This window comes from Aethalodelphis obliquidens, unplaced genomic scaffold, assembly GCF_003676395.1.
Source record: "Aethalodelphis obliquidens isolate GAN/ISIS:26980383/991018 unplaced genomic scaffold, ASM367639v1 scaffold28, whole genome shotgun sequence".
NCBI classification, from domain to species: Eukaryota; Metazoa; Chordata; class Mammalia; order Artiodactyla; family Delphinidae; genus Aethalodelphis; species Aethalodelphis obliquidens.
Genome location: NW_020837972.1, coordinates 15,734,330 through 15,760,576, shown reverse-complemented (window position 1 = coordinate 15,760,576; position 26,247 = coordinate 15,734,330). Strand labels below are relative to the sequence as shown.

General features: G+C 42.3%; 1 protein-coding gene and 1 pseudogene across 8 annotated transcripts in view; both read left to right on the top strand.

Moving 5' to 3' along the window:
- The first annotated feature begins 13,872 nt into the window (after window positions 1–13,872).
- On the top strand, window positions 13,873–14,251 carry LOC113630053 (60S acidic ribosomal protein P1 pseudogene; annotated as a pseudogene).
- Window positions 14,252–18,059: 3,808 nt separating this feature from the next.
- TCTN1 (tectonic family member 1) overlaps window positions 18,060–26,247 on the top strand; it is a 29,229-nt gene continuing 21,041 nt past the window's right edge. For 4 of the 8 annotated variants that reach the window (XM_027124778.1, XM_027124783.1, XM_027124780.1 and 1 more), the window contains exons 1-2: window positions 18,060–18,347; window positions 21,165–21,285. In XM_027124778.1, coding sequence (XP_026980579.1) covers window positions 18,128–18,347; window positions 21,165–21,285 — 341 coding nt within the window. In that variant the 5' untranslated portion in view covers window positions 18,060–18,127. The remainder of the gene's footprint in view (window positions 18,348–21,164; window positions 21,286–26,247) is intronic. The other 4 variants (XM_027124781.1, XM_027124777.1, XM_027124776.1 and 1 more) reach the window with 3 other exon arrangements.

Below are 26,247 nucleotides of genomic sequence, written 5' to 3'. Positions count from 1 at the left end.
TTTTTGGCTGCGTCAGGTCTTTGTTGCTGCATGCAGGCTTTCTCTATTTGTGGCGAGCGGGGGCTACTTTTTTTTTTTTTTTTAAATTTATTTATTTTTTGAACTTATTTATTTTATGTATTTATTTTTTTGGCTGCACTGGGTCTTCATTGCTGTGCACAGGCTTTCTCTAGTTGCAGCTAGCGGGGGCTACTCTTGGTTGCGGTGTGCGGGCTTCTCATTGTGGTGGCTTCTCTTGTTGCAGAGCATGGGCTTTAGGTGCGTGGGCTTCAGTAGTTGTGGCTCACGGGCTCTAGAATGCAGGCTCAGTAGTTGTAGCACATGGGCTTAGTTGCTCCATGGCATGTGGGATCTTCCCAGACCAGGGCTCGAACCCGTGTCCCCTGCATTGGCAGGCAGATTCTTAACCACTGCGCCACCAGGGAAGCCCCGGGGGCTACTCTTTATTGCGGTGCACAGGATTCTCATTGTAGTGGCTTCTCTTGTTGAGGAGCATGGGCTGTAGGCACACGGGCTTAAGTAATAGCACGCAGGCTCAGTAGTTGTGGCTTGCAGGCTCTAGAGTGCAGGCTCAGTAGTTGTGGCGCACAGGCTTAGTTGCTCTGCAGCATGTGGGATCTTCCTGGACCAGGGCTGGAACCCATGTCCCCTGCATTGGCAGGTGGATTCTTAACCACTGCACCACCAGGGAAGCCCCCAGGCAAGGGTTTTTAAAGGCAACATTGGGAGTGAGGGTTGCAGGGTGCATGATCAGCTCGTGAACATTTTTCTGATTGGTTGGTTGTGCGGTAACAGGGTGATGTTTCGGGAATCTTCATCAGCCTTCTGGTTCCAACCAGTCTGGGGTCTTCGTGTTTGTGGTCAGCATGTTGTCACCATCCTCCACCTTGGGGGGAGGGTCTTAATTTCTGCAGAACAGTTCAAAGATATGTGTCAGATTGTTGTCTATATCCCTTTGGGAGGAACTAGGAATCCTGTGACTCTGCTATTCTAGTCATTAACTGCTTTAGTCTGCTTTTTGAAACTTGGGGAAGGCCAAATAGGAAGTGGGGTACACGGAGGGGCTTGTACCTGGGAAGGCCCTGCAGGGTCCTGCTCAGTTTCAGTCCCACCTTTTCTTTGATACTGCTCAATCCTGAGCGGAACAGGGGTGGGAGAAGAAAGGGTATAAAGTGTAGGATAGAGAGGTTAATCATAAAGGTGGCAGGGGAACTCAGTTTTAGGGGGACTGGGTTTCAATGAGCATGTTGTCCAGTCCTTTCTCTTTATTCTTTCTTGCTGTGGTCTGTCCTTTGGATACTTGTTTCCTCCTCTGCCATGGGGAGCCTGTCCCTCTGGAGGAGGCCTGCAGTCTGTGACCAGGTAACTCAGTGTAATCCAGATGTAGATTGTGTGCACAACAAAGCCATATTCTCCAATCAGGCTCATCAATAAAGCTGATACTTGGAGCCCCAGCTGCCTGATTTATGCATCTACATCTCAGTGGGTTTAGAATCTGGAAGGGTCAAGAAGGGGTAATTAATTATCACTCCATGAACCTCAAACATGTTAATTTTCTCTTCAGAAAACCTCAGAGATGGGCACGAAGGCTGACATTTGGGGGCTAAAATAACACATGGGATCAGGTTTCTGGTGTAGTCAGGGCTCTAGGCTGAAAGGTAATTGTGGGTTAAGTGGATTCTTGACCTGAGCAGTTTGTGACAGCTACAGTTGTTCGGTAAGATTTTAACTGGCAAGGGCCTGAGTACGAGGGCCTCTGGGGCAGGCCTTGACCTAACCCATGAGAGTACAGCTTTGACCTCAGCAGGCAGCTGGGACAGGGATTACGTTATTGGGAAAAAAGCCTTTCTGTCCCAGGGAAGGCTTACCTTAAAGAGGGCAAAGCTTTAGCTTACAAACATTTAGGCTCTGATGGGTAGAAGATTTTTGCTTCTTGTATTAGGTATTTCAGCAAAGCTTCAGGATGGATTTTAAACAGCAAAGACAACTAAATTCTGGAGTCAACAGAGATCTTGTCTGTGAGATTGTAGCCTTTTTACAACATGAACACAGGGAATAGTAGGTGGATGCTGCAAATCTGTCCTTCTGTAGGTTGTTCTGAGCTTCATTCAGGGTCATGAGCAGAACCTGTGAAGGGGCTGATCTCTTGATTCCATTTGGCTTGTCACCTGCTGGTAAGGTTCACCCCACTACTGGGATCGAGGTTTGCTCTGATTTGTTAATTGCATAAGCCTTGATCATGACTTTGGATCTGGGGAGCCAAGACCCTGAGTTTACCTGCAGAATGGGGGCATATTTTGTTAGTGAAAACAAATGAATAGAACAGGACCCTTATATAGGAGATATGCTTCTTCTGGGGTTGAGGTAGAGAAAGCTAATGAAAATCCAAAAGCTAAGAAGGCAGTTAATGAAGCTTATGCCTAAAAGACTTTGTCTCTGGGAAACAGGTTTGTTCAGGCAATCAAGGAAGAACTAGGTTGTTTTAAAAAATATGATTCTGGGGCTTCCCTGGTGGCTCAGTGGTTGAGAGTCTGCCTGTCGATGCAGGGTACGCGGGTTCGTGCCCCGGTCCGGGAAGATCCCACATGCCACGGAGCGGCTGGGCCCGTGAGCCATGGCCGCTGAGCCTGCGCGTCCGGAGCCTGTGCTCCACAACGGAAGAGGCCACAACAGTGAGAAGCCCGTGTACCACCAAAAAAAAAAAAAAAAAAGATTCTGTCATGCATATTTGAAAGTTGCTGAGAGTGGATCTAAAAAGTCTTCATCACAAGAAAAAACATTTTTTTTGTAACCATGTATGGTGATGGATGTTAACTAGAATTACTGTAGTGATCATTTTGCAATATATACAAATATCAAATTATTTTTAAACTAGTATAATGTTATATGTCAAATATACCTCAAATATAACAGTTTTTAAAAACAGCTTCTGTCATGCTACCAGAACAGAACCAGTGGAAGAGTGAAAGGCAAATAAAAGAAGAATGACTGACTAAACTGGAGGAAGGCAGGGATTTTTTTTTTAAATTTACAATATTTTTAATCATGCTAAAGAGAAACAGACACATAAATCTGGAAGTGAGACTGGCAGAGGTAACAGCAGATTTCTGTCTTCTCCCATCTGTTGCCCCCTGTGGGGCATGAATCCTTGGTTCCGGGAGGAGAATGGGGGGATGTTTGCACTCCTTAAACTGCTCTTTTCTGCTTGGAATTTTCTTTCAATGCGGGTATAATTGACTTCACCCAGGTTTTCTGTGCCCTGTGGGATGCTTTTCCTCTGTGGTCTCAAAAGTCTTTGCTTCCAGCTTGCTCCCATCTTCACAATGATTACTCTCCTCAGCAGGGCAGAGATTTTTTAAAGCTAAAACTGTGATCTTAGTAGACAGACCAGACAGATATGAAAGGGAAATGAGTTTGGTTTTTTTAAATTATACTTAAAAAAATTTTTTTTCTTTCCCTTTGGCCACGCCCCGAGGCTTGCAGGATCTTAGTTCCCCGACCAGGTATCGAACCCGGCCCCATAATGGAAGCGTGGAGTCCTAACCGCTGGACTGCCAGGGAATTCCCGGGAAATGAGTTTTTGAAGGCTCAGCTAGGTAGATATTAAGAGGGTGAATAGACTCATACCTATGTGGAAACGAGAGGAAATAGGGGTAAAATTACAGATTTGTGGGAAGATATTATTTTAAAAGTGGTGGGAGGACATTGGTAATCCCTCTGGGGGAAAAAGAAATTAAATTGGATCCCTAACTCACAACGTATACAAGAGTAAATTCCAGAGGTCAAAAGCAAAAGCAGGGGCTTCCCTGGTGGCGCAGTGGTTAAGAACCTGCCTGCCAATGCAGGGGACATGGTTTCAAGCCCTGGTCTGGGAAGATCCCACATGCCGCGGGGCAACTAAACCTGTGTGCCAAAACTACTGAACCTGCGCTCCAGAGCCCGTGAGCCACAACTACTGAAGCCCGCGTGCCTAGAGCCCGTGCTCCGCAACAAGAGAATCCACCGCAATGAGAGGCCCGCGCACCACCACAACGAAGAGTAGCCAGCGCTCGCTGCAAGTAGAGAAAGCCCGCATGCAGCAACGAAGACCCAACACAGCCAAAAAAAAAGAGAAAGGACTTGAATAGACATTTCTCTAAAGAAGGTAAACAAATGGCCAATAAGCATAGGAAAAGATGCTGAACATCACTAATTGCCAGGGAAATGCAAATCAAAATCACAAAGAGATACCCCCTCACACATATTAAGATGGTTACTATTTAAAAAACACAAAACCCAGATGATAAAGAAATGTTATCAAGGCTGTAGGAAAAATGGAGCTCTTGTGCACTGTTGGTGGAGCTCTTGTGTGTAAAATGGTGCAGACTCTGTTCCTCAAAAATGAAACAGAATTACCATATGATAGAGCAATTCCACTTTTGGGTATATACCTGAAAGAACTGAAAGCTGGGACTCAAGCAGATTTTTTTTTTTTTTTTTTTTTTTTGGCTGCATTGGGTCTTCATTGCTGCACCCTGGCTTTCTCTAGTTGCGGTGAGCGGGGGCTACTCTTCGTTGCGGTGGGCGGGCTTCTCATTGCGGTGGCTTCTCTTGTTGCAGAGCACAGGCTCTAGGTGCGTGGGCTTCAATAGTTGTGGCTCGTGGGCTCTAGAGTGCAGGCTCAGTAGTTGTGGCGCACAGGTTTAGCTGCTCCGCAGCATATGGGATTTTCCTGGGCCAGGGCTTGAACCTGTGTCCCCTGTGTTGGCAGGCAGATTCTTTTTTGTTTTTTGGCAGGCAGATTCTTAACCACTGCACCACCAGGGAAGTCCCTCAAAAAGATATTTGTATACCCATGTTCCTAACAGCATAATTCACAATAGTCAAAAGGTGGAAGCAACCCAAGTGTCCATTGATGGGTGACCTGATAAATAAAATGTGATATATACATATGATGGAATATTATTCTTTCTTAAGAAGGAAGGAAATCCTGATACATGTTACAACATGGATGAATTTTGAGGGCATTATGGTAAGTGAAATAAGCCAGACACAAAAAAGACAAACACTATATGTTTCTGCTTTTATGAGGTAGCTAGAGGAATCAAATTCATAGAGACAGAAAGTAGAATGGTGATTGCCAGGAGCTGGAGGGCAGAGAGAACAGGGAGTTATTGTTTAATGTGTACAGAGTTTCAGTTTTGCAAGATGAAAACAGTTCTGGAGATGGATGGTTGTGATGATTGCAGAACAATGTGAATGTACTTAATGCCACTGAACCATACATTTTAAAATGCTGTCTTATTTCTCCAAAGAAGATATACAGATTGCCAACAAACACATGAAAGAATGCTCAACATCACTAATTATTAGAGAAATGCAAATCAAAACTACAATGAGGTATCACCTCACACCAGTCAGAATGGCCATCATCAAAAAATCTACAAACAATAAATGCTGGAGAGGGTGTGGAGAAAAGGGAACCCTCTTGCACTGTTGGTGGGAATGTAAATTGATACAGCCACTGTGGAGAACAGTATGGAAGTTCCTTAAAAAACTAAAAATAGAACCACCATGTGACCCAGCAATCCCACTACTGGGCATATACCCTGAGAAAACCATAATTCAAAAAGAGTCATGTACCCCAATGTTCATTGCAGCTCTATTTACAATAGCCAGGACATGGAAGCAACCTAAGTGTCCATTGACAGATGAATGGATAAAGAAGATGTGGCACATATATATAATGGAATATTACTCAGCCATAAAAAGAAACGAAATTGAGTTATTTGTGGTGAGGTGGATGGACCTAGAGTCTGTCATACAGAGTGAAGTAAGTCAGAAAGAGAAAAACAAATACCGTATGCTAACACATAATATGGAAAAAAAAAAAAAAAAAAAAAGGTTTTGAAGAACCTAGGGGCTGGACAGGAATAAAGATACAGACGTAGAGAATGGACTTGAGGACATGGGGAGTGGGGGAAGGGTAAGCTGGGACAAAGTGAGAGAATGGCATGGACATATATACACTACCAAATGTAAAATAGATAGCTAGTGGGAAGCAGCCTCATAGCACAGGGAGATCAGCTCAGCGTTGCTTTGTGACCACCTAGAGGGGAGGGATAGGGAGGGTGGGATAAGGAGGGTGGGAGGGAGCCGCAAGAGGGAGGAGATATGGGGATGTATGTATATGTATAGCTGATTCACTTTGTTATAAAGCAGAAATTAACACACCATTATAAAGCAATTATACTCCAATAAAGATGTTAAGAAAGAAATGCTGTCTTAAATTTCATGTCATGCATGTTTTACCATAGTTAACATTTTTTAAAAGGTTAGAGCTTCTGCATAACAAAAGTCACCATTAAAAAAATACTTAAAGAAAAACGATAAGCCACAGCCTGAGAGAAAGTATTTGTGATGCATAAAACCAAAAAAGGATTAGTATCCAGAGTACATCAAGAACTCCTTCATATTAGTAAAGAAATAGAAATAACTCAATAGAAAAGTAGAAAAATATAAAAAATGCCCAACAGTATGTTAAATTAATTAAACAAGGAGGCCATTAGATTGAGGTGGTTCTAAGGCCTTAGCAGCCTGCATAAGCCAGCCGAAAAGTAAATGCCTCAAGGTTAAGAAATCGAAACCTAAAGACAACCAATCACAAACAGCCAAATAGTCTTTCCCAAATAAGGCAACGGCTTAAGTACAGCCAATCAAATAATTTCCTTGCTTTGCTTCTGCATCTTCTCAACAAAAGTCTTGCCCCTAGCTCCTGTCAGTGAAGCACACCCAACCACTTCTGGTTTGGCATTGCCCTATTCAAATTGATTTTTGCTCAAGTAAACTCTTAAATTTTTTTTCTTTTTAAAAATTGAAGTATAGTTAATTTACAATATTGTGTTAGTTTTATTAAAATTTTTGATTTGCCTCAGTTTATCTTTTAACAAGAGGCATTTCAGAAGAGAAAACCCAATAGACATATGAAGAGAGACCGAATTTCATTAGTAATCAGGGAGATGACTGGAATGGGGAGGCTAAATTACAGTGGGCAGAGAAAGCCTCTCTGAATAGGTGTCATTTGAACTGAGATCTAAGTGAAAATTTGAGCAAAACAGCCATCCGTACAGAGTTCTGGAGGGGGACTTCCCTGGCTGTCCAGCGGTGAAGACTCTGAACTCACAATGCAGGGGGCCCGGGTTTGATCCCTGGTTGGGGAACTAGATCCCACATGCCACAACTAAGAGCCTGCATGCCGCAACTAAAGAATCCCACATGCTGCAAGGAAGATCCTGCACATGGCAACAAAGATGCCGTGTGCCGCAACTAAGACCTGGTGCAGCCAAATAAATAAATAAATAAATAAATAAAGTTCTGTAGGAAGGGCATTCCAGGCAGAGGGAAGAGCAAATGCAAATGTCCTGGGCTGGAATAAGTTTGGCGATGTCTCACTCAGCCCAGGTTGCCATAACAAAATACCACAGACTTGATGGCTTAAAGAACAGAAATTATTTTCTCACAGTTCTGGAAGCTGGAAGTCTGAGAACAGGGTGCCAGCATACTTGGGTTCTGATGAGAGTTCTCTTCCTGGCTTGCAGATGGCCACCTTCTCATAGTGCCTTCACGTGGCTTCCTCTTCTTATAAGGCCACAGTCCTATTGGATTAGAGCCCCACCCTTATGACTTTAATTTCAGTTACTTCCCCAAAGCCTTATCACTAATTTCAGTCCCACTGGGGGTTAAGGCTTCAACATATGAATTTTGAGGGACACAGCATTCAGTCCATAATACCTCAGTGTGGGGCTTGCTTTAAAAAGTCAATTTGAGGGAATTCCCTGGTGGTCCAGTGGTTAGGACTGTGTGCTTCCATTGCAGCGGGCACAGGTTTGATCCCTGGTTGGGGAACTAAGATCCCACAAGCCTCATGGCTAAGAAAAAAAAAAAATGTCAATTTGAGGAGGCCAGGACTTCAGTACTGAATGTGGAAGTGAAAACCTACAGATCAACTGTAAGATAGAATGACTCCTCCCACAGTCCATTTTTGGAAGTATAAAGAAGTAAAGCTTATACAGGCTGAGGGGAGGGGAATTTGGGGGCAAGTTATATTGGCTTTTAATTCCTTGCCAAAGGCACAAAAACTCTGTTCCCCTTCACAGGGGGTTTCCCTCCTCTGTCCTCTGAGTTTGACAACAGAATGAGATGCAGTTCCTAAGTTCCTTCTTTCTTTGCTACCCTCCATGGTAACACAGGGCTCTTAGTTAATAGGTTTTACTGCTAATTACCAGGGAACAACAGAAGTATAACAAACAACAATGTCTAAACATGACTCATTCAAATAGAGAATAATCACATGTCAAAAATTTCTTCACCTTGTTAAAGAGGAAACAGTAAGATGGTGAAGCTGGTTCAGAGAGCATTTTGAGGAAGTAGATATTTGAGGAGGGGGTCTTAGATAATAAACTGGTTAATCTCTGCAGGGTAATAAAAAATGATAAGCTTTGGGATTCTTTTTTATACTGGAAAGGAATACTTTGGAACTCAAAACAGACAAAAATCTGAGCCTTTAATAAATAGTAAATAGCTAAGCAAACAAAAATACGTTCCTTGGCCTACATATATGGCCAGTGGGCCAAATCTGGCTCTGCTGCTTGCATTTATAATAAGGTTTTATTGGACCACAGACACATCCATTTGTTTACATATTGTGTAAGGCTGCTTTTGCTCTAAACAACAGAGTATTATGATGACAGAGTTGAGTAGTTGACAGAGAGCAGATAGCCCAAAAGTGTAAAATATATACTATCTTGGACCTTTACAGAAAAAGTTTGCCAACCCCTGCTAGAGAATTAATCCTTGGGTGGGCTTGTTAATCAACGTCCTAGATGGCATGGCACTGCCCTCTCTTGGTCTTATTTGCAAAATTTGGCTAATTTTTCTTAAACAGGAGACGTTTGGCTTAAAAGTTGAGGGACATTTGAAGAGTTGTCATCTCTGGCCTATAATTCATAAATCCTCCTGTCCACCCACTTCAACACCCCAGCACCCGCTTTGTGCATTGGTGACTGTCTCAATGCACCTCCTTTTAAGGGCAAGGAGACCTGAAAAATAATTGGTGTTAAGTAATGTCCTTTACAACGTCATTTTGCTCAACAGGGCATTCTGTCTTGGAATTAGGACTCCAGTTAGGGCTTGTGCCTCATAGTAATAGTACATTCACATGGAAGGGTTTCTTGGGATGTTCTCTGAGCTTCTTTGAATTAAGTTCTACAGCTGTTGCAAACTGCAAGTTTTGAGAAGGCAGCAATAGTGTGTGCTTGACCACTGCTGCTTCCCTGGTTCCTGGCACATAGTAGGTGCTCAGTAAAATATTTGTTGATTGAATGATAGAGCCAATGAAAGACTAAAGACAGAGGGTTTGTTTTCTCCTCACGGTCAGCCCCGTGTGAGGAACAAAGTTTTGGTGACAAAGGCTGCCACCTGCAGGAAGAAAGGTGAAACTGCAAGATTCAGAACTGCTAGGCCCCGAGGAAAATACAGTCAACTGCAAGGCAAGATTACCAGAGAATCAGTTTTTTCTCCTTTAGCTTAAGACAGAATTAATCAACATCATTTTGTCCTTTACAATTAAGGAAACCTGCACCCTTTCTTTAATAACATTTAAAGCCTTTGGAGTGCTTAATAAGTGCCCAGCACCATCCCACGCACACACAATTTTGCGGTAAGTACCACTAGTCATCTCCATTTTGTAAATGAGGAATCTGAGCAGAGAAAGCATGACCAAGTTACACAGCTAGAAGGTGGCAAAACTAGGAGTTTGAACCCAAACATCGTGGCTTCAGAATGCGTGCGTTTAATCATTTCACTATACTACCTCACTATGCCTGATATGGAAAATGTCTATAGGAAACATAGAAACATGGCAAATGGAACCCATGCAGATATCTCTGCTCTCTCCTGAACACTATTAAAATGATAGAAAAGGGATCCAAAAGGTCTAAACTCACAGAGAACAGGAGAGAAGATGACTGCTCATGAGAGATGTCAAATCCTTTTCAGAAGGTAGGAAGTAGATGGATGATTTAACTGAGTGGAGAAACCCTAGGAAGGGGAGGCCAGTGAGGAGTAAGCCTGAGCCCTTGGCAGTGAAAGTGCAGTGTTCTAACCACTGGACAGCCAGGGAATTCTCCTGAAAACAGATCATTAACTGTACATCTATACTAGGAGCTGTTAACCCCAGATTCCCTCCTGTGACTCCTTACCCCAATCCCTGCAAAGATTATTCTTTGGAGAACTTGAAACGTGACAGCTCTAGGTTCAGAGATCACAGTCAGGGAAAAGGATGGAGCTGAGGCAACATGCTAAAAACAGAGGGGTTAAATGAAAGTGTGCAGCTAAAAAAAAATCGGAACTTTTTTTTAATAATCATGTGTTTGGTGGTAGTATTGGTATTGCTATTCTGAGACTTAGCACTATGCTAAGTGTATTTTGGGACAAATAATAAATTATGTTGGAGTTTTTGAGAACCAAGCTTTATGGTGTGGAAGAAAGGAAATATGTATGGTCAACATGGTTAAGTAAAACCCCTCTAGTCTTAATTTTAATTGGAAACATCAGTATGATGGACTTTGTCAGAGAGGTTAAATAACTTGCTCAAGGTCACCCATCTGATAAGGGATGGAACAAGAGTAACAGCCTGGTCTTGCTCCAAAATTTGTGAGGGCCTCCTGGAGGAGGTGAAATTTGAAGGATAAGTAGGATCAATAATAGACTTCTCTCGATCTATGGAAGATGTGTTTACCATGACCCAGGAATCCTGGGTTGACCTGGAAAGAGTTTGTTTCTGAAATGTCAAAACCCAAGGCCAGCCTCCAAGTCATAGTGACCAGATGACCAACAGAAGTTACCTGAGTCTCCCCCTGTGCCATCTCTTTAAAAAATTTCAAGAACAGTGAGATGTATTTTCACTAAGTCCTCAAAGTAAACACTTCTTACAGTACAGCCATAGAAGACTACACAATTTGTTTGAGTCTAATTTTTTTTAGACTTGAAAAATGTTCACAAGATTTAAAATTTGCTTTCATGTCTAGTTTGAGCAGTAGATGTTGGGCAAGGCTGGCAGGAGGAAAGGATTTGTGCCCTAGTTTCCAAATGCTTCCCCTAATGGAACATAAGGATGATGTGATTATGAGAGGGAACATATGTTTTTTCATTTGTTTTACTGTTGTGGTTATTTAATTTAAAAATTAGTTATTGGGAGTTCCCTGGTGGTCCCGTGGTTAGGACTCGACGCTTTCACTGCTGTGGCCTTGGGTTCAATCCCTTGTCGGGGACCTAAGATCCTGCAAGCGAGGAGGCATGGCCAAAACAAAAAATTAGTTATTAAGTGAAAAGTAACATGTGCAAAATAGATTGAAGATCGATTCTCCTTCCTTCCTCCTCCCCAGAAACTGTTACAACTACCAGCTTCTTATGTCTTGCAGAGAACATTTTAAGAGGAAACTTTTAGGCTGATTCATCTCAGAAGGTGACAGAAGTTAAAATATGACTGATCTTTTATTATCCCACTATAGTAAGCAGTTGCCCTCTGAGGGAGAAACTACAGCTAGATTTAGATTGGACGGACTTTCATTATTCGTCTTAAGGAATACACAAATGATCCCTATCAAAAAGAGGTACCAATTTAAGTCTTTGTCCAAACAGACCTAGTTAAACTTCATCTTTTCTTATCAGGCCATCTTTTTTTTCCCCCCCTAATAAGTGGACAATAATGTAGAGGTGGGGATTCTGGGGTTTGGATTTAGGGTTAATTCCATCCAGATTTTTCATAACTATGACTATAATAATTCTGATGTTTCCAGGACATTCTAATTTTTAAATTGTCTTCTTAACTACCTGCATGCTTGTCAGACCATGGATTCTGATTTGGGGCATGGAGAACATGCTTTAACAGTGTGAGGTTGGTGCTTTTGACATAGGCTTATGCAGTCTTGTATTTGCTTTTCTTCGGTCTCCACATTCTTTCCAACAAATTTGGGTTAACAAAAGGTAAAGGCTTTAAAAAAGCTGTAGCAGAAATGCCTGACCCCATGACCAGGTAAAATGAAGCAGGTTCAGGCCTCAAGAAGAACTCACTCACAGGCTGCCAGTAAGGGGTGGATGAAAATGGGGCTACCTGCAGATCCTGAGAACAAAACGATGAAAACATGTTTACAACATGGAAACAGAAATTGAAGTGGGGGAGGAGTGAGTAGTGCCCTTCAGTGGTACCAAGAGGTCAGCTCACTTCCATTTTTTTTTTTTTTTTTTGCGGTACGCGGGCCTCTCACTGTTGTGGCCTCTCCCGTTGAGGAGCACAGGCTCCGGATGCGCAGGCTCAGTGGCCATGGCTCACGGGCCCAGCCGCTCCGCGGCATGTGGGATCCTCCCGGACCGGGGCACGAACCCGTGTCCCCTGCATTGGCAGGCGGACTCTGAACCACTGCGCCACCAGGGAAGCCCACTTTCATTTTTTGAGGCTCTTTGTTTACAGAAAAATGAAGAGTTAAGTTCTTCATTTAATATTTAACAAATTCATTTTAACCCCAAGGTTAAAATGCCATGTAAATGTGCCATTACAAGATGATTGGATTTATTAAAAGCCAACTAATAAAACTGCAGTGAGATACCACCACACAATTATTAGAATAGCTAAAAATGAAATTGCAAACAAAACTGACCATACCAAGTTTTCACGAGCACGAGAAGCAACTGGAGTCTCATACACTGTTGGTGGGCATGCAGAAGGTACGTCGCTTTGGGAAAAGGTTGGGAATTTTCTTATAAAATTAAACAGCCACTCACTATACAACCCAGAAATCTCATTCCTAGGTATGCACCCAAGAGAAATGAAAATCACACAAAATCTGTATGTGAATGTTTATAGTGGCTTTATTTGTAATTGCCAAAAACTGGAAAAACTTAAATTCCTTCAACTTGTGAATGAATGAAGAAATGGTGGTATATCCATTATGGAATACTTGTCAGCAATAGAAAGGAGTGGATTGAAAGAAACTCTTGCATATATGGCCAAATTATTTTTTAACAGTGGTGCTAGGACTATATAAGGGGGAAAGGACCGTCTCTTCAACAAATGGTGTTGGGAAAACTGGATATCCACATGCAAAATAATGAAATTAGACCCTTACCTTATGCCAAATATAAATATTAACTCAAAATAGATTGAAACTATTAAATTCCTAGCAGAAAACATAGGAGAAAAGTTTCAGGACATTGGATTTGGCAATGATTTCTTGGATATAACACCAAAAGCACAGGCAACAGTGGGACTACATCAAACTTAAAAACTTCTGTGTGTCAAAAGAAACAATCACCAGAGTGAAAAGGCAACTTATGGAATGGGAGAAAAATAATTGCAAATCACATATTTGATGAGGGGTTAATATCTAGAATATATAAGGAACTTCTACATCTCAAAAACAGTAACAAAAACCCAATTAAAAATTGGGCAAAAAACCTGACTAGACATTTCTCCAATGAAGATATACAAATCGCCAATAGGCACAGGAAAAGATACTTGATATCACTAATTATTAGAGAAATGCAAATCAAAACCACAATGAAACATCACCCCACACTCCTCTGGATGTATGTTCTAGAGATCTGTTGCACAACAATGTGAAAACACTTAACACTGCTGACCTGTATACTTAAAAATGATTACGATGGTGTTTAATGGTATGTGGGTTTTTTTACAATAATAAAAGTAATAAAAGAAACACCCATTTCCTCAGCTGCCGCTAAGGTGCTCGGTCCTTCCAAGGAAGCTAAGGCTGCCTTGGGGTGAGGCCCTCACTTCATCTGGTGACGAGCCCCCGCCTAGCACTGGCCCGTACCATGGCCTCCGTCTCAGGGCTCACCTGCGTCTACTCGGCCTCATCCTGCACAACAATAAGGTGATGGTCACCCAGGATAAGATCAATGCCCTCATTAAAGCACTGGTGTAAATGTTGAACCTTTCTGGCCAGGCTTGTTTGCAAAGGCTTTGGCCAATGTCAACATTGGGAGCCTCATCTGCAGCGTGGGGGCTGGTGGACCTGCCCCAGCAGCTGGTGCTGCCCCAGCATGAGATCCTGCCCCCTCCACCACTGCTGCCGCAGCTGAGAAGAAAGTAGAAGCAAAGAAAGAAGAATCTGAAGAGTCCAATGATGACGTGGGCTTTGGTCTTTTTGACTAAACATCTTTAGTAACACGGTCAATAAAAAGCTGAGCTCTTAAAAATAAATAATAATAATAAAAGAAACAGACTGTTGATACATGCAATGTGGATAAATCTCAAAGGCATTAGGTTAAGTGAAAGAAGCCAGGCTCAAAAGGCTACATACTGTATGATTCCATCCATGTGACATTCTGGAAAAGGGAAAATCACAGGGACAGAAAATAAGCAGGTCAATGTCTTACAGGGCAGGGACAGTAGGAGGGGCTGACTATAAAGGAGCATGAGGGGAATTTTCTGCGTGGTAAAATTGTTCTGTATCTTGATTATGGCTGTGGTTATATGACTGTATGTGTTAGTTAAAATCATAAAACTGTATACCAAAAAAACTGTACATTGGTGCATGAGAAAACCTGTATATAAAAAACTGCATGCAAAAATTTATACTGTATATAAATTATCCCTCAATAAAACCGACTAAAAAGAAATGTGGAGTAAATGTGGAAAAATGTGAAATCTGAATGATCTCGGTGCAGTGTACAGTGGTCTTTTTTGTACCTTTTATTGTGATTGAAATGTTTCAATCTGAAAAAATTTTTTTTTTTTGCGGTACGCGGGCCTCTCACCTCTGTGGCCTTTCCCGTTGCGGAGCACAGACTCCGGACACGCAGGCTCAGCGGCCATAGCTCGCGGGCCCAGCTGCTCCGCGGCATGTGGGATCCTCCTGCACCGGGGCACGAACCCGTGTACCCTGATCGGCATGCGGACTCTCAACCACTGTGCCACCAGGGAAGCCCTTTAAAGTTGTTCTTAAGAAGCCAATTACTTGGGACTTCCCTGGTGGCACAGTGGTTAAGAATCCCCCTGCCGATGCAGGGGACATGGGTTTGAGCCCTGGTCCGGGAGGATCCCAGATGCCGCGGAGCAACCAAGCCCGTGCGCCACAACTACTGAGCCTGTGCTCTAGAGCCTGCGAGCCACAACTACAGAGCCTGCGTGCCACAACTACTGAAGCCCGCGTGCTTAGAGCCAGTGCTCCGCAACAAGGGAAGCCACCGCAACGAGAAGCCGGCGCACCACCGCAATGAAGAGTAGCCCCCGCTCACCACAACTAGAGAAAGCCCGCATGCAGCAACGAAGACCCTAACGCAGCCAAAAATAAAAGTAAATAAATACATTAATTAATTAATTTTTAAAAAGCTGATTAGTTTATTCAAACTTCAGTATGGTCCAATAATAGGATGCAAGTTTAAAGTTGTCTGGTAAACAAAGAATTGTTTCATTCTTGTCAATGCATGGCTGTGACTGTATTTATTACTTCACTTTCAGAAAAGGTCAAACTTGTAAATTTGAGACCTTTCAAGAATGTGAAGTCTGCTCAAATAGCCCTTCTGCCCCCATAATGTTTCAGAAAACATTTGAAGAACAAGAATAGTATCTGGTGGTTGACTAGGCATGTGGGAAATGCAAGGAGGAGAGAAGCTGGGGATTATTTTCTTCTGGGTGTTGATTTAGAGATGAATTACTTGACAGTTCACTTCAGTCAAAACAATAGAGTCAGTCCTTTCTCCTCACACAGGCTTCATCTCCTGTCGTTCTAAGAAATCCCTTTATAAAGCCTAATGATTCTGCCTCCCTATTTGTAAAATATTTGGCTCGGATGTATAAAGATGGGTGTATATACTTAATCATAGGCAAAACTGCATACTTAGTTTTAGACAGATTAGAAGCCACGACTTTAGCAATAATAATAACAACAATAATAGTCAACTCACCCCAAACCACACCAAAGACCAAGACAGAGGGGTATCACTGCTATATGAAGTCAGACTCAGCTATTTTTCCACCCAGCTACTCCTGTCTTTGGTTTTTCAGGCTCCTCACGTGCGGCAGCTTCCAAGTGCAGAATTCCAAAAAGCTGAAATTGTCTTGATTCCTCCCAACGTTGGCACAGGCTATAAGGAATTGAGAATGCCAATAATCCTAGAGAAACAGATGGACATTTTAGATCACAAACATTTACGCACAACGCAAATGCTGCAGTTTTGGACAAAATATGGAAATAGATCTTGGCCATTCTTTGTGTCCTTCCATCTTAATGAGGGAATCTGCCAAGGCCGGGGGACAAGGAAGAGAGAAAGGATCCTTTGGGTTGAAAGATGAAAAAAAAACCTGGCAGAAAGGAGTCGGCTGTGAAATGAAAAGTTTCAATGTTCCCAAGGTTTGCAAAATGGATCTGAGCTGATGCAGCCCTCATCTTGACTGTATAAAATGTCATAAAATTACTTTTGGGCCACCTACGGAGTGTTTGAGATTGAACCAAAAGGGGTGGTGAGATTATTTCCCAAACCATAAACTCGAAAATGTTAGAAGTGACGGTCACTTTATCAAAATTTAATCCAACAGCCTAAAATTTCAAAACAGAAAATAGGACAACATGATTGACAGATACTAAGGTATAGAAAAGAAAGTAGAGGCCTGGAAGTAAAGAGAAGATTGAAAAACAAGTCATCCTGGATTTAGAAGTTGTGAGATGAAGGTTTGGAAAATAATAGTTTTTTTTTTTAAAGGAAAGCGTTACATACAAGCGTTATTAAAAGTGGTCCAGAATTTCAGGTGGATGTTAAAACAATCCTCTGTAGAAAAGAATTGGAAATATCTGTATTATACATTTGATCCAATTATATTTTATACACTTTCTCTGGAATGCCATAGGAAGGTGCTAAAGATGTCATTTTGATGATTTAGCTTTGCTGTATAAATTTAATAAACTAGGTATATATACTGTTTTGGCATTCTTCTTTTTTTAAATTTTAATTAATTTATTTATTTAGTTTTGGCTGCGCCGTGGCTTGTGGGATCTTAGCTCCCCAGGGATGGAACCCAGGCCCCCAGCAGTGAAAGCGCCAAGTCCTAACCACTGGATCAACAGGGAATTCCCTTGGCATTCTTCCAAATTGGAAAAATGTGTTTCCTGAATAATTACCATGATACGTTTAAGTATTTTCACATTCACTTCTGAATTGTAAGGAGATAAAGTATCAAAGATATAGCCAACATACCTGGGCTGGAATACTTCTATAAATATGGCAGCTTAGAACTGAGGGGCTTCCCTGAGTCTTGTGGTCTTCAATTCATTTTGTAGAGTTACAGTAGATTTGCTTTGTTTTTTCCTTTTAACACCTATAAATCATTCTATTTAATTTTTGTCAATTTTTTTTGTCTGTAGAAAAAGTTATTAAGTTTTCATCTGTCCCCCTTATCACAACACAGTGAACAGAAGTTATCTGGCAACTTCCTGGGATACAGGCCCTAGAGGTAGTTACTATCCCTGTCATACAGATGAGAAACCGAGGCTCAGAGAGCCTAAGTGGGCTAAAACAAAAACGGCAAAGAAAGTGTCGACAGGTGTGAGACAGAGAAAATTCAAGGATAGTGATGTGATCTCTGCTCCTTCAAAAAGCCCTATTTAGTAGCTTTAGGAGAGTGGGTCCCAAAATTTCTGTCCCCCCCACTGGTTGCATTAGGACATTTGTTAAAAATATTGATCCCTGGACCCTGCCCTAGGCTTATTGATTCAGAATCCCCTGAGGCGGAACCTGGAAATCCGCATTTTTTAAACAAGTACCGCAGTCCGCTTGGAAACCACATGCGGGATTCACAAGCCCCAGGTGTCCACTGGCTTCACACTGCCCCAGGCCCGCGTTCCACAGTCCCGCCCCTCTCCCCCGCCCCCATCCCCGCCTCTTGTGGCCGGCCCCGCCCAGGCCCCGCCCCCGCCCTCCGCCATCCGCCCGCCTCGCCCAGGCCCCGCCCTCCGCCCCCAGCCTCTCGCGTCCTCTCGCGACCCTTCCCGTGATGCCCCGCACCCAGCCGCCGCGGTTGCCAGGTAGCGCGCGGTCCTTGGCTGCTAGCTGCGCGGGTTTCCGCTTGGTGATGGGGCTGCGGGATCTCCCGCCGCTCCTGCTCTTGCTCGTGGACTGCTGGGCCTCCGTGAGCGCCCAGGCCGGGGACACCCCGGTGGTGACGACGGAGGCCCTGAACTCCACGAAGCCAGCCCCGACGACTTTCCGACCTGCTGTATCTCCTAGGCCCCATGAAACCCCCAGAGCTCCCAGGCCCTCCTCCGACCCCAGGCCCACCCCGGTCACGGACGGTGGGTACCAAGTGCCAATTCCTGGGGATCTACAGTGATCCAGACTGCGGGGGGTGGTAGCCCGGGTGAGGATGTAATAATAATGATAGTTAACGTTTATTGACCACTTGTTGTGTGCAGGCATTGCTAAGTGTTTCATAGGCATTAATTCTCTCAACAACCGTTAGAGGTAGATGTTATTGTTCACTGTCAGAGAGATGAGAAAACCGAGGCTCAGAGAGCCCAAGTGGGACAATATAAAAAGCTTTGAAAGTACTTGCAGTGGTCTTGGACAACATTAACGCTAAAGGTGATAATGAATGAATACTTGCTTGCAGCTTTGCAGCTGAACACGAAATTAAATCGAAAGTTTGTAGACAGTTGTGGGAATTAAGTGCATAGGATACACTGAACTTTTCACTTATCAAAAAGAGACGCAAAAAGTCTAGTTTACTGAAAGTGACTAGGTCAAGGCCCCTGTCTGTTGACTTGAATTAAAGAACCCAGGATTCCTCCTGTGTTGAGTTGGAGGTGGGAAGTTATGGGGTGAGGGGTTATATCCACTTCTCAAGATTCATCTTTAGGGATAATTGACATATTTCTCAGAAAGTGATGTAATCCTTGAGTCACACATTTGGTGACTATTTAGTAATCTGATTCGACATGGATGACTTCAGGGGATAGCTGTGACTCCAAGATAGAGTGCAAACTTTTGTGAATATGCATTTTTCTGGGGTGAGAGTTCATAGCAGTGAGTAGTTTGTCAAAGGGGTTTGTGATCTCAAAAAAATCCCTTTTAAGCCCTCTGACTGTAACTCCAATAGGTATGCAGTATTTTTTATCCCTTCTTAAGAGAAAAAGATCTTTTCTTAAATTGAGTAAGGTTCAGTATTAGTAGATAGAAAAGTCATCATTGGCTGACATTCTGAACTCTAGGACTTCAGTTACTGAACCATTATTTCTCCTTTATAAATTATGAGTAGTCCTGAGAAAAAGTACAGAGAAATATATTTGCTATTTCAATATAAAAAAAGCTTTGTTTTATATCAAAACTATTTGATGAATTAGTAGGGAAGTTAAGTGATAAATTGGGACAGAATACAGCAGAGTATTCAATATCTGAAATTCTCTAAGATTTTTTGGACTGAGTTGTCTTTTATCCATGTAAATATTTCATCTGTTAATGCACTTTCTCCCCAAAATGAAGCTGTTCATGAACCATCATTAATAGGTGTTCAGGGCTGTTTTTCCAAAATGGGAGGATGAATTTACACTTTCCTTCATCTTTTTAAAGGGCCTCTGTTTAGACCTGTGCAAGTAATGATAATAAATGACAACTGGCATTTATTAACTGCTTACTGTGTAGCAGCCCCTGTGCTAAGCATTTCATCTGTGATGTATCTCATTTAATCCTTATAACAACCTTAGGATGTTGGGTTATTCCCATTTTTCATGTTAGTGAATTACTTGCCTGATTTTAGGTCACACCCTGGGTACGTGTTGTAGCAGGAGACTGACTGGGAGTGGAGAACTGGGCAGCCGTTTGCAGAATGGGTTACAGGTGGAAGAGAAGGATGATAACTTTCATCTTGAATGTGAGCTCTGTTCATTAGTACCCTGTAGACGTGAAGAGGCTTGGAAGAGCAGCTGCGTGCTACTTAGACCCTGGGAGTGCTCAACAGATACTTGTTGGCTGATTAAGTATACTCACATGGATAGAGACCTTTTTTTTTCCTAAGTTATTAAACACTATTGCTTTGTCCCTAGTAGTCTTATAGCTACCTACTTACAAAGGCATTAAGTTTTGTAAAACAAATCAACATTAATTTTGAACACATAAGGCAGGGTGCCTCAACACTTCTAAGCACACAGAGGAGTCCTTGGCTAGAGGGAAACATTGTAAAATAATTCATAAATGCAAATAAGAATGTTGTATGTATTATCTACCAACATTTGCTTGAGATCCCTTTTTTAAATTTGTTTGTGCATGAAATCCTTTTTCAAAAAAAGAAAAAACATTACAGGTAAGATTGAAGCACTGATCTTATTCCCTCCCTTCCAGCAGTAATTAAACTACCATGAGTTCAGTATTTATCATTCTCATGCTCTGCTATCTCTTTAAAAGTTTTTTGCCCCCCTGTTTGACAGACTAAAATAGGGAATTAAAAATCCAGGTGGTCATCATTAGTAAAAATTAAAATTTGCTAAGTGGGGCTTCCTACCTCTTCCCATGCTTTTATTGTCTGAATTATGAAAGATATTTCTAGGATCCCAAGTACAAAGAACTTGAGCCAGTTTGATTCTTGGCCAATAGCCTGTGAATGTGGGCTCAGCTTCAAAGCTGCAGTTGACGTCTGAGGAGAGGAACAAGATAGAGAACCCTGATTCTTGGCAGCCTTAAGTGGGCCCTTCCTCTGAATTGGAATCTCTGGAGGAGGGGCTCAGGAGTCTGCAGTGTTAAACTGGTGGTTCTTTTGGTCAGGCAATCGATTTACTGTGGTGGTTCTTAAACCTGTTTTAATTATCAGCATCACCTGGAAAGTTTTTGAAAAACAGGTGTCTGGTTTCATAGTTAGCTTACCAAATCAGAGTCTTTCTAGGTAGAATACAAACAGAACTTTCCAGGTGAGTCAGATGATTATCCACTTTGGGGAAACCTTGGATGGAGGAGTGCTCAAACTGACTTATTTTCACTTCACAAATTTCCCCCAAAGTGCAATAGGAAAAGTAAAATGGACCTTCTGTATGAGATGGATTTTTGGTACCTTGCAGTGGCAGGGGGGCAGTCACTACCTGCTGATTGTGACGCCCTGCACCCCACCTCTCTTGTTTCTGTAGTTGCTGCTCTGTGTGTCTGTGACTTGTCGCCAGCACTGTGTGATGTCAACTGCTGTTGTGATCCTGATTGCAGCTCCGTGGATTTCAGTGTCTTTTCTGCCTGCTCAATCCCAGTTGTCATGTAAGTTTGTGACACATGCAGCTTTGATAAAATTGGACCAAGATTATAAAATTTTGGGACAGAAAGTGAAAAATCCCCCAGGCTGAAAAACGCAAACCTGATTTTCTGAATTTTGCATCATTCAGAAGTCATGCTGTCCAAACCAATATGTACAAGAGTGTCTATCCCTTATTTGCATCCAGCCAGATGATAGCTCAGGCAAAAGAGAAGAGAGAGTGTACTTTTTACAAAGGGTATAATGAAATCTCTGTGTTCAGATACTGAATTACGTTTCACTGTGATTTGTAAACAGATGAGGTGTCACATTTTTGTATCTGTGAATTAGTCTCATGTATAGCCTAGGGTGAAAAGTACAGTTTAATTTTACAGCTTTTGTTGTAGACATAATACTTGTAACAAAAAATTAAATAGATAGGAAAGCTTTGTTTATACTTTTCTGATGGACGAATCTACCAGGAATTCTCACAGTTCACATTGTCTAGGAGAATAATGGAAAATGACATTCCCAGTTGATTGTAAGGTAAAGAAATAATCTCTTCTGATTTATCTGCTTCTCATAATTCAGATAAAATAGCAGCACTTAGGAGAGGTTAATTTATTCAGGATGGGACCAGTTTATTATTCAGAGATAGCTAATTTACATTTAGTCTTGTATCAAGTTTTAGCGATTGAAACTTGATAGGTTGAATGCTTTTTGGAAGTGTGATGTGTTTTTCCCATGGGAAATTTTATTGCCCAATGGGAAATTGAATCTACTTTTTTTAAAAAAAATTAATTTATTTTTGGCCATGTTGGGTCTTTGTTGCTGCAGTGCGGGCTTTCTCTAGTTGCGGTGAGCGGGGGCCACCCCTCGCTGCAGTGCACGGGCCTCTCATTGTCGTGGCTTCTCTTGTTGCGGAGCACAGGCTCCAGGCGCGCGGGCCTCAGCAGCTGTGGCATGTGGACTCAGTAGTTGTGGCTTGCGGGCTCTAGAACTCAGGCTCAGTAGTTGTGAAGCACAAGCTTAGTTGCTCCGCGGCATGTAGGATCCCCCCTGGCCAGGGCTCAAACCCGTGTCCCCTGCATTGGCAGGCAGACTCTCAACCACTGAGCCACCAGGGAAGCCCTGAATCTACTTCTGATATTGTAAAAATGCTTGGAGCATGGGGTGTTGTAGTCAGATTATTTATTTTTATTTTTATTTTTTTTTTGGTACGTGGACCTCTCACTGTTGTGGCCTCTCCCGTTGCGGAGCACAAGCTCTGGACGCGCAGGCTCAGTGGCCATGGCGCACAGGCCTAGCCGCTCCGCGGCATGTGGGATCTTCCCGGACCGGGGCATGAACCCGTGTCCCCTGCATCGGCAGGCGGACTCTCAACCACTGCGCCACCAGGGAAACCCTAGTCAGATTATCTTTCTGTCTAGCTGGACTATATTGTGGTTCAGTCTTTGTTGAAAATCATTCTGTTTTCCTGTCTTAGTAAGTACCAGGAGCCTGAGAGTGAGGTATCTGCTCCAATTTGAGATCATTATTTAGAATGTAATTGTTTAAAAAAAATTAGCCAGTATTGTAATTTTAGATATAGACTATTTAGAATGGAGGTCAGCCAGCTTTTTTCTGTAAAAGGCCACATAATAAATACTTTAAGCTTTGCAGGCCATAATGGTCTCTGCTGCAACTTCTCAACTCTGCCATTGTTGAGCAAAAGCAGCATCGGCAATACATAAATGAATGGGCATGACTATGTTTCAGTAAAACTTACTTACAAAATTAGGTGTGGTTTGTGGACCTCATGGTTTAGAAGTTAGAGCTGAATTCGTAGTGCCCTCAGGAGAGGACCTCAGAATTTTTTGAGTTAGTTTTGCTTGTGACTTTCTCCTGAATATGGAGTGTAGAAATACTGAAATCAAAACTAATAGTTCTAATTAGTTGTGTGTTCTTGTTATGTAGATTCCAACTCATAAAAAGTTTATTTACATTTGCTGAACTGTCATCAGCTAGTCCTATTGTCCAATAACTTGTAAATTTATTGTTAAGATTATTGGATTAATGTCTGTTTTCCTCATTAGATGTAAGCTTCTTGAGAGTAAGAATTATCTTTTATATACCATTTACCAGTAGTACCTAGCACAGCTCCTGCCACATAGTTGGCCCTCATTAAAAATGAGTTAAGGGCTTCCCTGGTGGCGCAGTGGTTGAGAGTCTGCCTGCCGATGCAGGGGACACGGGTTCGTGCCCCGGTCCAGGAAGATCCCACATGCCGCAGAGCGGCTGGGCCCATGAGCCATGGCCGCTGAGCCTGTGCATCTGGAGCCTGTGCTCCGCAACGGGAGAGGCCACAACAGTGAGAGGCCCGCATACCGCAAAAAAAAAAAAAAAAAAAAAAAAAAAAATGAGTTAAATGGATGAATGAATTTCTCCCCTCCACCCGTAACTGACCCTCAAGTATCCCCTTTTGACTTTCTCTACCCAGGCAGAAATCCAGGCCAGAAACCTGGAGGCTACCCTGACTCCTGTCTCTTCCTTGCCTTCTCACATCTAAAGCCGTCTTTCACATCTCACCATGCCTTTCCTGAGCCCTCCTGTGTGCCAGTACCAGGGATTTAAAGATGAGTTAGACATGGTCTTGCCTTCAAAGAGCTCATGAATAAGGGAGACAGATGAGTGGATGGCAGTTTCTGCCCCAGACACTAGGAGAACTCAGAGGAGTGGCATCTAACCCAGAGACTGGGAGTAGGGAGGTCTTTCTAGAAAATAACTGAGCTGAGTTCTGAAGAACAAGTAGAAGTTGGCCAGCGCGGAATCAGGAAGGGCATTCCAGGCCGAGGGAGCTGCATAGGGGTGAAGGAATACAGCCTGTTGCCTTAACTGCAGGTAACTCAGCATGGCTAGGGAAGGGTGGAGCCAGAGGAGTGTGGGGAATGGCAGGGGTCAAATTCTGAGGGGCTTTGTGTGTATGCTGAGGGGTTTGGATTTTTCCTGAATTCTTCAGGGGGCCGGGAAGTGAGGTGATTAGATTCCCAACTTAATAAATTTAGCAGCAGCATGGACAGTAGATCACAGGGCCCAGGCCTGGTAACAGGGAACCAAGTAGGAAGCTATTGCAGATGAGGATTAATAGGTGCCCTCTCTTTTACCCCTGAAGGTTGGAATAGTGGGACTAAACAGAAATGTACGGATGTGATACTGATTCACTGCACAGGATTGGAGAGCTGCCTGACTCGAAGGGGAGGGGTGAAGAGTCCCATTCTGCTGAGTTGTCTTTTACGATTGCCCTCATATTTATCCATTCCTACTTTCTTCCTCTTCATAAGCTCACGCCTCAACTTATCACTCACTTGCTAAAGAACCTTCAAAAACTCTCATTACCTACAGAATCCATAACCTGGATTCATATCCATCCCAGCCTCTTTCAGATCTTATTTCCTACTAACCCCATTTGGTATCCACCATCCAGCCCACCTTTGGTACTCTGTTTTCCAAATACCATCAGTACATTACCCATCCTTGGCCAATGTCATTCTTGTACTTGGATTAGTGTCCCATTCCCTTTCTGTCTGATTCCTACTCATCCTTTAAGGCCCAGTAGGACTCGTAGATTTTTCAGTGCTGGATCTTTTCTTATTAATACTACTCACGGTTTTTCAAAAATATTCTTTATGCCTACAATAACAACTGATATACCATTAGAACTATACAGAGCATTTGGAAAAGAGGCCAGTTACAAAATAAATCAATACCCCATCAATAAACATTCAAAAAATATAATGGAAATGGATTCTATTCATAACACCAATAGAAATTTAACATAGTTAGAATTAAACTTAACTATTCAGAATTTTTGTGAAGAAAAACTTCAAAATATAGTGAGACATAAAACATTTGAATAACTGGAGAGATACGGTCTGTGTAGTGGGATGGGAAGAATCATTACTTATACATTTCAATTTATTATAATGTAATTCTAGTCAGATGGGAGAGGGATAATGTGTCAAAATGATTCTAAAATTCATCTGGAAGAATAAACAGAACAGCCAAGACGTTATTGAATAAGAAGAGCAAACTTCTAGGTTTAAAACAGTTGTAACACTATAATAATGAAAATAATGTGTATTAATTCAAGACAGATTAGTAGGTCATTGGAAGAGAATAGAAAGGCCAAAAATCAGTTGTGTGTACTGATTTTACACCAGCTCACTTTTTAAAAAAGTATTATGTTTTTTTCTACTTATGTATTTAATATAAATATGGTATTTCATCTCTGTGGAGTAAAGGTTGGATCATTCAGTAAATGATGTAGGATGATTATTTAAAAACAAAAAACATTAGGTTCCTGCTTCATAGCATTACATCGAAGTAAATTACCAAGAGATAGAAACGTTAAAAAAAATTAATGAGCAAATGAAAAATATAGGTGAACATTTATTAATCTTGGGTTAGGGAATGTCTTTTAAGCATAAACCCAAAGGCAAACTATAAAAGAAAAGATTGACAACTTCATTATTTTTAAAAAAATCAGGTACTTCCCTGGTGGCACAGTGGATAAGAATCCGCCTGCCAATGCAGGGGACACAGGTTCAAGCCCTGGTCCAGGAAGATCCCACATGCCACGGAACAGCTAAGCCCTTGTGCCACAACTACTGAGCCTGCACTCTAGAGCCTGCGAGCCACAACTACTGAGCCCGCGTGCTGCAACTACTGAAGCCCACACACCTAGAGCCCATGCTCGGCAACAAGAGAAGCCACTGCAATGAGAAGCCCGTGCACCGCAACGAAGGGTAGCCCCTGCTCGCCACAAGTAGAGAAAGCCCACATGCAGCAACGAAGACCCAACGCAGCCAAAAAAAAAAAAAAAAATATATATATATATATATATATATATATATATATATGGGTTATTATAAGTCAATGAGAAGACAAACGTTCTAATAAAAAATGGTCAACTTACTGAAGAATAAATACCAGTAAGCAGAAACTATATG